Below are 12,486 nucleotides of genomic sequence, written 5' to 3'. Positions count from 1 at the left end.
AAACAGAGAACAAACACAGTTCACAAGGCAGCTGTAAAGATTGCATTATCCTTGTGCCCTTGGTCCAAACTCTTTGGGAGTATATAATATACATTCTCTTCCTTGCCAAATACATATTTTATGCAAATAGAAATTCTGTATTGTTCATACTGCATGTTTTGTAATTCATAACTCTTGAAAAAGCAATAAGTAGGATTCGGGAGGAGGGGGAGGTTACAAAAAGCATGTCTTGGGCATTTTCCAGATAGGAGTGGTTTGGGTTGCAAAGCCCTGGCTGGCTTCCATCTTGATAAATCATGTATTTTTAGAGACACATTTGACTTGCTTTCAGTTCCCTCTAAAACCGAGGTGGTTATTTTTTGCTCTTGCTTCCTTTGGCATCATGTGAGACTTCTATTCACCCCATAGATGTATCAAGAGGTTATCACTGGGAGTTTTGATATAAAGCAGTGGAGTCTTTTCCCCTGGCGGATTGGAATAATTGCTTTACATTCATTCATTCTACCCCAAATTGTATTCCCTGATGATATCAACCGTAGCGACCAAGTATAGGTGTTTTTAAATGATTCAGTTTCTTCTTAAAGGCTTATGCCTAAGTCTTTAATTCACATACCCTATGTTTTACAATGCCCCTTTCACTTTTGAGTGTTGGAAACTAATTGATGAAGCATGTCTCAGTTTCCTTTGACAGTGAGAAACAGTCCTGTATGAATCTTGTTGACTCTCAATATGGAATATAGATAATTAAAATCTTGTTAGATTTTCAAACGTGGGCATGGTCATGTGTTTCCTGAAAAGTGAGGAAGAATAATCTGCTTTTCCTTTTTTTAATATGAATTTTTATTGTAGTTATATATATTATTTACAACTCAGGTGTGAACACGAACGAGAATAATCTGCTTTTCAGCAGCATAAAAGATCTGTGGATGTTTTTAATACCTCCTTGTATATTCCATCTCCCCTTCTCCTCCCACAGCATCCGATAACAGCCAGCGGTTCCGGGAAACATGCTTTGCGTTTGCCCTGACTCCACAGCAAGTGCAACAGATAAGCAGCTCTATGTAAGTCATCATGACCTTTCAGCGTTTCTTATTGTGATGCTTCTGAAGTGTTCAACATATTTACAAATGTGTCTCCAATTGTGGGGTTGCCAGAATAGATGCGGTGGATGTTGTTGAGAGTAGAGAGCTGCCCAAGCTTTGTCCCTCCAGGTGTTTCGGACTTCATTTCCCAGAGGCCTCAGACAACTGGGCCAACAGTCTGGAAAGTCTGAGTATTGAAGTTCAAAAATATATTGGGGATCAACGATTGGGAACTCAGAGGCTAGATGAAAGTGAGTTTGCAGCAGATGTACAAGCAGGTGTAAAGCTGCAATAATGATGATGGTGATGATGGTGGTGGCTGGCTTTAGCACAGCAGGTTAATCATCAGTTGCAGCTGCAGTAAATCTTGCCAACAGAAAAGTTGACAGTTTGAAGCCGGGTCAGAGTGAGCTCCTGACCTTCAGCCCAGCTCTCTGCCCCCCTAGTGGATCAAAAACAGCAATGTGATTGGATGAATAGGAACTGCATTAAGCGGGGAGGTCGTTTAGGCACAGTGTTTCAGCGAACAAAGAAAGCTCTTCGGCAAGGAGATGTAGTGACAGCACCCTCCTGTGGCAGGAACCAAGCACAGCCTCCAAAGATGCCGAAAGATGGGAAAGCTCGAGTATATTTATTGTTTTACTCTGTTATTATTATTGCTTTTATTACATTTATTATTTTATTCTTTTATTATTACATTTATTATTTTACTCTATTATTATTGTTACATTTATTATTTTACTTTATTATTTTTATTATTACAGATATTTTACTCTCTTTTAATTATAACATTATTTTACTCTTATTGTTATTATTACATTTATTATTTTACTCTATTATCATTTGAAGGTTACGTAAGTATATTTACATTGAAGAAAGTTAGAATAATGGTTTAATCAGAGTTTGACAGTCTTATCTTAAATTACAGTTTTGTGTAAATATTCAAAGACATTTAACCTGCTGTTACCTCAATTAATGTAATTTTATTGGTATCTATTTTTATTTTGAAATTGACCAGTAGCTGCTGCATTTCTTACCCTCGGCTTATGCTCGGCCAATGTTTTCCCAGTTTTTTGTGGTAAAATTAGATGCCTCGGCTTATATTTGGGTTGGCTTATACTCGAGTATATACGGTACATTTATGGTTTTGCCCATATGGTTTCTGTGCCCAGCTGAGCAATGGCATATTAAGCATTTCGAGAGCCAAGTTCTGATATTTGGTTTATTTTAACATGCCACCTTTCCTCCCTTTCGCTAGGGACATTTCCGGAACCAAATGCGATTTCACAGTGCAGGTCCAGCTAAGGTATGTTTTCCCTACCATCCGATTTCAGAGTTCACGGGACATGGTTTCACCCTTCAAGCTCAGGAAAAGCAGAACTCTGTACAAATGATCCTTGCTGAGTATTCTTATGGATAAAAATGCTTACTTTGAGTAAACATGAGAATATTCTCAGAGGAAGCCTACACCATCTTTCTCCCTTCTTGCTGCTGTACGTTGGAGAACTAGAGATGAGAGAGCTCTCTTGCTGCCTTTGCCTCGCCCTGTGGCTGAAGGATTGGCTGCCGCTTTGATTAATGTTGCCATTATCTCCTGAAGGAGAACTTGTACCTTTTCATGTTTGTATATTTTCCTTTATGTGCTGTTGAGGGTATCAGTGCATTTTGGGGTCATTTTAAACTAATGCCCCCTTGATTTGAGGAAATCCAGTTGCATCTGATACTGTTTCCCTGCCTGATTCATTTCTTTTTCCCTCTTTTCTACTCCTCTTCCCGTTTCCTGCCTTGAGTGAGCATCTGGCCTTCTTTCCTAGCAGAAAAGCAGATAGGGAATAACTACCACACAGTTGCTGTGGTCTCTTATCTCAAAATGGTGATTTCAGCCTTTATAGCCATTTCTTGGTTCCAAATTCAAGCAAAAAGCAGGCAGTATGAGGAGGAGGGAGAAATCCTTTGCTCAGTTTGCTAACTCTATGTTCATTCATGTAATTACGTTTGCTTACTGCTTGTAATTGTCTCCATTGTCTTAACTCATACTTTTTAAATTAGTCGCATCACCTTTTCTTGAATTCTACCTTCAGCCTTTGAGAGCCATTTTTTTGTTTTTTGGGTTGGTAGGTCCCCCCGGTGGCGCAGTGGGTTAAACCACAGAGCTGCTGAACTTGCTGACCAAAAGGTCGGTGGTTCGAATCCAGGGAGCAAGGTGAGCTCCCGCTGTTAGGCCAAGCTTCTGCCAACCTAGCAGTTCAAAACCATGCTAGTGTGAGTAGATTGATAGGTACCGTTTCTGTGGGAAGGTAACGGCGCTCCATGCAGGCAACATGGCCTTGGAGGTGTCTACGGACAACGCCGACTCTTTGCCTTAGAAATGGAGATGAGCACCACTCTCCAGAATTGGATTCAACTAGGTTTTATGTCAGGAGTCCTCAAACTTTTAAAACAGAGGGCCAGGTCACAGTGCCTCAAACTGTTGGAGGGCTGGATTATAATTTGAAAAAAATGTATGAATTCCTATGCACATTGCACATATCTTATTTGTAGTCCAAAAACCCTTTAAAACAATACAATAATTAAAATGAAGAACAATTTTAACAAATATAAACTTATTAGTATTTCAATGGGAAGTGTGGTTCTGCTTTTGGCTGATGAGATAGGATTGTTGTTGTTGTGTACTTTCAAGTCGTTTCAGACTTAGGTTGACCCTGAATGAGGGCCAGGTAAATGACCTTAGAGGGCCATATCTGCCCCCCGGGCTTTAGTTTGAGGACCCCTGCTTTATGTCAAGGGGAAATATTTACCTTTACTAGATGCCTTAGACCCGAAGGGGAAAGTAGGGCAGAAGCATATATTCCACTGTCATTTGATGCTGTTCGAGTCTTAGTACAAAACTGAATCTAAAACACAGCCAAATTTCTCTAGGTTTTGCTTATCGGAAACCAGCTGCCCGCAAGAGGATCACTTCCCACCAAATCTTTGCGTGAAAGTTAATGGAAAACCATGTAGCCTTCCTGTGAGTATCTCTGCCTTTCACTACGGTTGTTAGGAGATGCTCTTGATTAGAAGAGAAAAGTAGTTTGGAGTCTGTCCAAGTGATTAGTGCTGGGCTGAATTGAATGCAAAGCAGGAATCTTTGGGTTTCAGAATGCAAGAGGAAGCACACAGTTAGGAGTGAGCTAGCCCTGTTCTGGCTTCCATTTGCCTGTTTTCCAGTTGCCATCTGTTTAAGTCCATTCTGTGTATGCATTGGGATTTGGAAAATTTGATGATAAGGACTTGATGAAAAGACTTTTGCTTTTATGTGTCTTCTGTTGTGTTCTACTCTGGGAGCAATAAGTGGCATTGAGAGACTGGTAGAAAGAAAGGAGTTGTGGGGAGAGCTGAGCCTTGGACACTTCTCAGCCTTGTTGCCCTATCAGTAAAAAGGAGATAGTGTCTTGCGATGAAGGACTGTGGTGCACGTAAACAAGGCGATAAAGGAACCAAGCCAGCTTGGTGTGGTCATTGTGACTTTGTGTGGCCTTTGCAGGGCTATCTTCCACCAACTAAAAATGGGGTTGAACCAAAGCGACCGAGCCGGCCAATCAACATCACCTCACTTGTGCGCCTGTCCACAACCGTACCAAACACCATCGTCGTCTCGTGGACTGCAGAGATAGGAAGGGTGAGTGAAACCTTACCATAAGACAGTCAGGGGATGGGGAAAGGAAGTCATGAAAATTCATAACACTATATCACAAAATTTGAAAAGTTTTATATTCCTGGTTTGAAAGTGTTATTTCCTGTTTAATTGTGCAGTCCTTACTTTAAAAGTAGTTGTGATACTCCCAAAACTTCGTTTTTGTGGCTGCCACGAACTATATTGAATTGGTTGAGACTCTATGATGAGATATTCATTGGAAAACTATAGCAAAATGTGCTGCAGGATGTCCCTCCCAGGTTTCTGTAGTTTAATAAACTCTTTCCATGTTTTTATGATAGAACTAATTAGGAAATTACATTTATAACCCAGGAAAAAAATTGTATAGGGAGAATTGTGAAAGTAATGTCATGTCACGGTCTTTCCCCTACCTGTTTCTACAACTGTGTCTGCAGTATATTCTCACATTACTTCGTAGACTCAAATAATAAACTTTATTTATACCCTGCCACCATCTCCCCAAAGGGGACTCGGGGCAGCTAACATGAGGCTAAGCCCAGAATTACAGTACAACAAAATAAAATACGAACAGAAAATAATAACAACAAAATAAAATACATAAAATAACTGCAAATGACATAAACAGATGCAAAGTAACACGATGAAGAAATAAAATAAAAGCACGGTGGGCGGGCCAAATGCACAGAATAAGATTGATAAAACCCTGGGTGAGATAAGTAAATGGAGAAGTATGTGTCTGTGGGGGAGTTCAGAAGGGGCGACCAATGGGATTGAACCTTCATTAAAGACAAGGAAAAGTGTGCCATGAGGACAGAACTATAGTTGGGATAGACATTATATGGGGATATGGGTTCATTCGTCAAAGGCATTCCGGAAGAGCCAGGTTTTTAGGTCTTTCTTAAAGGTTGCCAGGGAGAGGGGCTTGTCTAATCTCACAACGTAGGGAGTTCCAAAGCTGGGGGCCACAATGGAGAAGGCTCTTTCCCTCATACCCACAAGTCGCACTTGTGATGGAGGTGGGAGCGAGAGGAGGGCCTCCCCCAAGGATCGAAGAGATCGTGCAGGATTGTAAAAGGAGATGCGGTCATGAAGGTAGGCAGGTCCCAAACTTCAGGGCTTTGTAGGTGATGACTTACACCTTGAATTAGAACTGGAAAATGAATGGCAACCAATGGAGTTCCTTAAACAGGGGGGGGGGAGGGGTAGACCACTCCCTGTAATTCGCTCCTGTTAACAGTCTGGGTGCTGATCGTTGGACCAAGTGAAGTTTCCAGGCCATCTTAAGTGCAGCCCCAAGTAGAGTGCGTTGCAATAGTCCAGGCTAACTAAGGCGTGAACCACCCTCATCAGATCAGACTTCACTAGGTACAGACACAGCTGGCGCACAAGTTTTAATTGTGCAAAGGCCCTCCCAGCCACAGCCGACACCTGAGCGTCAAGTGTCAGCGCTAAGTCCAAGAGGAACCCCCAAACTGCGGACCTGTGTCTTTAAGGGGAGTGCAACCCTGTTGAGCACAGGTTTCCCCCTTATACCCCGATCTGACATGTGACTGACCTGGAGGACCTCTGTCTTGTCGGGATTAATCTTCAGCTTGTTCTCCCTCATCCAGATCGTCATGGCAGCCAGCAGCTAGACTCAAATCAAATGACCTACTCAAAGTCAATTACACAATTACATAAATATTTGTATATTAAATAAAATACATGGTCATAGACAGTACTTGGCAAAGCCAAAAATGACATGGAAGGGACTTTGCAATAGCATATCATCCAGACAAAGTGTTGCACTCCAGGGCAGAAAGCAACTCAGTACTTAACCATCACACTCCAGTCCAAGTTCAAACAGCAAGCAGTTAATTGAAGGTTATATAAAAAAAACAGTTCAGCAAAAATAGTGAAAATGTCAAAAGTTCAAATGTATGAAATAGTCCACAAAATTAAAGGTACAAGAGTAGTTTCAAAAACCTAAGAACATCAGGGCATCCAGCACAGGGATACAAAAGAACCAGGAGACACAAGGCAGCATATAATCTCATACAAAAATCCAGGAATAATTCTTCAAACTTGAAAGTATGTAATATGAATGGAGACATGAACTAGAATTCCCTTAGCAGGCTTAACTAGGCAAAAGTTATTGCTTCAGCACCAATATTAACCAGATTGGCTGGAAGTCCTCCTGGTCTCTCTAATAAATACATGAAATCATGTTGTTTTCCCTGGCTGCCTGATAACAGCTTTTTCTGTAAAAAGCCTTGTGACCTTTGGGGATGCTTTGAGCCACACAGAGTTTACGAAAACTAACTCTCCTATCTAAAAGCTCGTAATCCTCACCACCTGCGATTTCATCCTCTGATCTCATTTCAGCCTCTGACCTTGCTTCCCTAGAGAAAGGCTTCTGAGCAGCATCTGGGCCCCTCTCTGGAAAGTGGTCTTCACTAGCTTCTGGAGATATAGACTGCTCAGTTTTAGGACTTAAAATCTCTTTCTGGCTCGCAGGCCCACAAATCCCAACCCTCATTGACATTAGGAGCAGGCACAATCATGGACTGAACTTCAACACAAAACAGCGCTAGGTGGATTTCATGTTTCTGCAGAGATCTAAACCAGCTATGTCTTCATCCACCTTGATCCTTTTGATCAGGATTTCTGATCTGAGTATTTAAGGGAATACAAGTCAACTTGAAACGTGTGTAGATGTGCCCATGGGAGGGTCAATAACTGGCTCGTCTTCTGAAAAGTTCTATCTCTAAAGATAATACACAAAGGAGAAAATAGCTTGGCTGCTGTTCCTGTTCTTGAAGTTGGCGTTTCCAGATGTGTTTAGTGACTTCCTGAAGGCCAGAGGCAGCAGGGACTCCCATGCAAGGAGGGAATAAATTGGTTGGAAGAAGGGGTCCTAAACCTGTCACTTTTCCTTCAACCTCCTTGGTTTCCATGTGATCAGAAAGACAACCTTCTCTCTGTCACAAGTTGAGAAGAGGGCAAGAGGATGGAGCGACTTATCTTTCTTCAACCAACCCACTCCTTTGCTATCATAGAATGCCTGGTGCAACATGTTGGGTGAGGATTTGGAAGGATTACACAAAGCCCCAACCTATTCTACGTGCCTCACCCTTTTTTCTGTGTTTTCCCCCCAGACCTACTCCATGGCCGTCTACCTCGTCAAGCAGCTATCTTCTACGGTGCTGTTGCAGCGGTTGCGAGCGAAAGGCATCCGAAATCCTGACCATTCCAGAGCACTAAGTAAGTCTGATATGTGGAGGCTTCTCATGAAGTAGAATTAGCGGAGACGGAAAAGTGATCATGTCAGGATTTGGAAATTACCAGGCATTTTCTAATTAATAGTGTAGTTCATACCTCTGGCCTGTAGTTAGAGTGTAGTGGTTAATGCAATAGGAGTAGTTAAATATAGGTTGTAGTTATACTGAGTAAGTTTGATGAGGGTTGTTGAGGAACAGATGATGATTTGGAGAGTGTTGGAGAATTACTTCTGTGAGTAACGAGGAAGAAGTTTGTAAAGTTGTAAAGTTTGTATATTTTGTATATACTTTGTATATTTTGTTTGAGTAGAAGATTACGACAACTGTGGGTTGTTGTTTTTTTTTTTTTTGTTTTTTTTTTTTGGATACCTGGTTTTTTAACCAGAACTAATAGAGTCACTTCCTCAAGACAGAAGTGTTATGGCTGCATAGAACTCATGACAGATCACTGTTCCCCATTTATTGGTATCATAGTAAGGGTGGTTTTCTTCAACTAAGAATGGGGCATCTGACCCCTCATGTGAAGGAAGCCTTGTCATTTTCAAGGGGCCTAAAACTAAGAGCTGGACACACGTGTTTTCTGCTCTCTGGTGTCTTAGTGTCTATAGGCCCCAACTCTCTTCCGTGGATATGAAACTGCCTTCCAATGGAAAGGTGAAACTCTTAAGCTCTTTCAAATACTTACCAGTATTTTACTTGAGAGCCAGTGTATGAGGGCATGGGTGTGATTTATGGGTGCTCCATTCCCACCTTTGAGATGGCATCAGCCATCTCTTTGTAGCATCTTCATTGGCTTTTACAGTACTCCACTGTCTGTCTGTCTGTCGGTCCGCCTTGCCCCATGGTCACTTGGATATTGTAGCTTCCTTGCAGTTCATCTCCTTGTGAGTTTCTCCTGTTACAATTCCTCTAATGCAGTTTTTTAAAACTGTGGGTCCCAACCCCAAATGGGGTCCCCTTCCTCATGAAAAGTATGACAACAGTGAAGGGTTCTGAACACCACACATTTGCACAAATCTGTTAGAAACAGCGTGCGGTGTTTACAGTGGACTTTGTAGAAGATTCTTTAGCTGTACTCCACAAAAGTGAAATCAACCTATTTAGCTAACCTTGCCAATGCTGGTTTATTATCAGCAAATGTTTGATATATAGAGAGCTATTTTTACACACCTGAGTTTGTGTAAAAATTTCCCAGACCAAAAGAGGTCTCAAGTGGGAAAGGTTTAAGAAGCCTGGCTCTGATGTCTACTTTGCTTGCTCTCCCTATCTCTTTTTGCAGTGTATCTTTTAATAGTGTTTCCTGCTTCATGTTGTTTTCTCTTTCTGTCCTTGACAGTCAAAGAGAAACTAACAGCAGATCCTGACAGCGAAATAGCCACAACCAGTCTGCGAGTTTCTCTTCTGTGCCCAGTAAGTGTCACTTCCCTAAAATGTTGCTTCTCTGTAAATCTGTTGCAGTAATGCCAACCTCAACACCATCTATATTTATATGTAAGATATATACTTTGGGATAGATCATGTGAAAGAAAGACCCATAGCATTCAGGAGGGAACACTCTGTGGAATGATTTCTTCCTTGTGGAAAGTGAAACATGTTGGCTCCCTCTGGAAAGCTAGACATGACATGATGGTAACAGCAGTGATACATCCAGAGGACCTCTGCAATGATATCATCGTAATGCATCCATCTGGATTATGTAGCCAGGTCATTCCCAGATCTCGCCTGCTTCCTACAACGCATGGAATGGCCACATCAGGGATAGGTGGGGGACTTCAGAGATGCTTCTGGACATTGCAGAGACATTTAGGTGCTGCAAGGCAAGGAAGTAAATACCAGCCTCCACTGTGTGGCAGGCATCATCCATCACCATTGGATGCTCTGGCTAGAGTTCCAAGAAGTTGCAGTCCCACAACTTCCCGCAAGTCCCGTAAGGCAATTTAAAAACAATAAATAAATGGAGGTCTCTGGAGCTTTCTCCTTTCTCCAAAGAGCTTAATTTCAGATTTTGCAACCTGCCTTGCCTTCAGAGAAAGAAAGGAGGAAGGGGGGGGGGGAGGGAGAATCTTCCTCCGAAGCAAGGCAGTTTAAACATAATACACAAACAGAAACTGAGCTGGGTTGCTGTGAGCAGGCATCCTCAGAGGTTGTGAGGTCTGTTGGAAACTAAGCAAGTGGGGTTTGTAAACCTGTGGAATATTGTCCAGGGTGGGAGAAAGAACTCTTGTCTGTTGGAGGCAGGTGTGAATGTTGCTATTGGCCAGCTTTATTAGTATTTAATAGCCTTGCAGCTTCAAAGCCTGGCTGCTTCCTTTGTCAATCTGTCAGCAACATTTGAAAATGTGTTAGAGCTGTCTTGAGTGTAAAATTTTAAACGACACAGTACTTCATGCAACATTTTATTGTAAAAATAATTTATGATTATTGTTTCCTGCCTGGAATTCCCCTGTTTTCTGAGTGTTGCTCTTTATTTACTGTCCTGATTTTAGAGTTTTTTAATATCGGTAGCCAGATGATGTTCATTTTCATGGTTTCCTCCTTTTTGTTTAAATTGTGCCTATGGATTTCAATGACTTTTCTTTGAAGTCTAACATAATGGTTGTGAGAGTGGTCCAGCATTTCTGCATTCTCCAATCATACGCTGTGTCCAGATTGGTTCATCAGGTGCTTTGCTATGGTTGATTTCTCTGGTTGAACTAGTCTGCAGTGCCTTTCGTGTTCCTTGATACGTGTTTTGGCAATTCTGCTGTGTTTGGTGGTCCCTCTGTAGACTTGTCCACAGCTGCGTGGTATATGGTAGACTTCTGCAGAGGTGAGAGGATCCCTCTTGTCCTTTGCTGAATGTAGCATTTGCTGGATTTTCTTAGTGGTTCTGTAGATAGTTTGTAGGTTGTGTTTCTTCACCAGCTTTCCTATGCGGCCAGTGGTTTCCTTGACGTATGGTAAGAACACCTTTCTTCTGGGTGGATCTTTGTCTTGACTCTCGTGGCTTGTTCTTGTTTTTGCAGTTCTTCTGATGTCTGTGGTAGAGTTTCCATCGGCCTGGAGAGCCCAGTTTAGGTGGTTCAATTCACCTTGGAGGAGGTGGGCTTTGGAGATTCTTTTTGCATGGTCTCCAGGGCTGTTTGTTTGAGGCTGAATCCTTTCCCCACCTTCTCCTCTTTCTCCTCAGTAAAGCAGTTTATTTATAGAAATTTAAAAAAACAGAAACCAGAGAATCAAACACAGATTTTGTTTCATCGCATAATAGTCGCACCCTCCTTGTTGATTAAAAAGGGTATAAAATGTGACTGTTATAAAATATGGTGAGCCTATATCTAAAATTGACATGCTTTTGAAAGGTATTTTTTAATAAGTTGAGCATATTGTGTAAGACAGAGTTCTCCTGCCACAAATGCTCTCACTCACTGTTGTTTTTCTTGGTTTCTTTAAAAGCTTGGCAAAATGCGTCTGGCCATCCCCTGCCGGTCGCTGACCTGTTCCCACCTGCAGTGCTTCGATGCCACTTTGTACATTCAGATGAATGAGAAGAAACCCACCTGGGTTTGCCCTGTCTGCGACAAAAAGGCCCCCTACGAACACCTCATCATTGACGGGTGAGTAACTTTGGGAAACTGAGCTAGCACAGGAAGGCAAAGCTAGTTTTGTCTCTTCTTGTAGAGACCTGGAAAATCTGGGGTTGTTTTGGGGCATCTCTCTCTCTCTCTTGAGAGAGAGAGGTTTTGCCTTGTGTTCCTGCGTGATTTCTGAGGGGGTTCTTTTTCACAGGCTCTTTATGGAAATCCTGAAGTATTGCACAGATTGTGATGAAATCCAATTTAAGGAGGATGGGTCTTGGGCTCCTATGAGATGCAAAAAGGAGGCACAAGAGGTGAACACATCTTTCAATGGAGTAGAAGGTGAGTTTCCCATTGAACTATGCCATTCCTCTCATCTCCCTGATCATTTTGATGTGTGGTACGTTATTGTGCAATTTGTGACGTTTGCTTGCGTCTTTAACGCTCGCTGTACTTCAGAACCGGGACTTCAGCATTTGACTGGTATCTTTCTAGGCTGTTTAAGTTCTTCTGTGGATCATCAGGTAACATCTCACCATTCAAACAAAAACAAGAAAGTTGAGGTGATTGACTTAACCATCGAGAGCTCGTCCGACGAAGAGGAGGAGGAGCCATCTGTCAAGAGGAGCTGCCCATCCCTCTCGCCGGCCTCCCCCATTAACAACAAAAGGTGAGGGGACCAAAGAGTGTTATGACTAGGGCTCTGTCTGGGATGTACTTGCAGGCATCCTTTCAGGACACATGTGAGCCACAAAACCCTTTGCACGGTGTTTTAATGATTCCTGTATATACTTGAGTATAAGCCGAGTTTTTCAGCTCTTTTTTAGGCTGAAAAAGCCCCCTTCAGCTTATACTCAAGTCAGAGTTATTTATTATTTTGCTCTGTTGTTGTTATTATTACTATTATTACTAGTCGTCCCCTGCCAGGCATT

At 42.0% G+C, this 12,486-nt stretch overlaps 1 protein-coding gene across 1 annotated transcript in view; it reads left to right on the top strand.

The window, feature by feature from the left end:
* Positions 1 to 12,486, top strand: part of PIAS1 (protein inhibitor of activated STAT 1) — a 52,444-nt gene that overhangs the window by 36,321 nt on the left and 3,637 nt on the right. Inside the window, exons 3-11 of the mRNA XM_060755380.2 lie at positions 977 to 1,061; positions 2,341 to 2,388; positions 4,002 to 4,092; positions 4,609 to 4,743; positions 7,878 to 7,983; positions 9,337 to 9,410; positions 11,433 to 11,593; positions 11,766 to 11,896; positions 12,050 to 12,224. Of these exons, the coding sequence (XP_060611363.2) occupies positions 977 to 1,061; positions 2,341 to 2,388; positions 4,002 to 4,092; positions 4,609 to 4,743; positions 7,878 to 7,983; positions 9,337 to 9,410; positions 11,433 to 11,593; positions 11,766 to 11,896; positions 12,050 to 12,224 (1,006 nt within the window). The remainder of the gene's footprint in view (positions 1 to 976; positions 1,062 to 2,340; positions 2,389 to 4,001; positions 4,093 to 4,608; positions 4,744 to 7,877; positions 7,984 to 9,336; positions 9,411 to 11,432; positions 11,594 to 11,765; positions 11,897 to 12,049; positions 12,225 to 12,486) is intronic.

This window comes from Anolis sagrei, chromosome 9 (genome assembly GCF_037176765.1).
Source record: "Anolis sagrei isolate rAnoSag1 chromosome 9, rAnoSag1.mat, whole genome shotgun sequence".
In the NCBI taxonomy this organism is placed as follows: domain Eukaryota; kingdom Metazoa; phylum Chordata; class Lepidosauria; order Squamata; family Dactyloidae; genus Anolis; species Anolis sagrei.
Note: the sequence above shows the minus strand (reverse complement) of the source record. Positions and strands in the feature narration are given on the sequence as shown.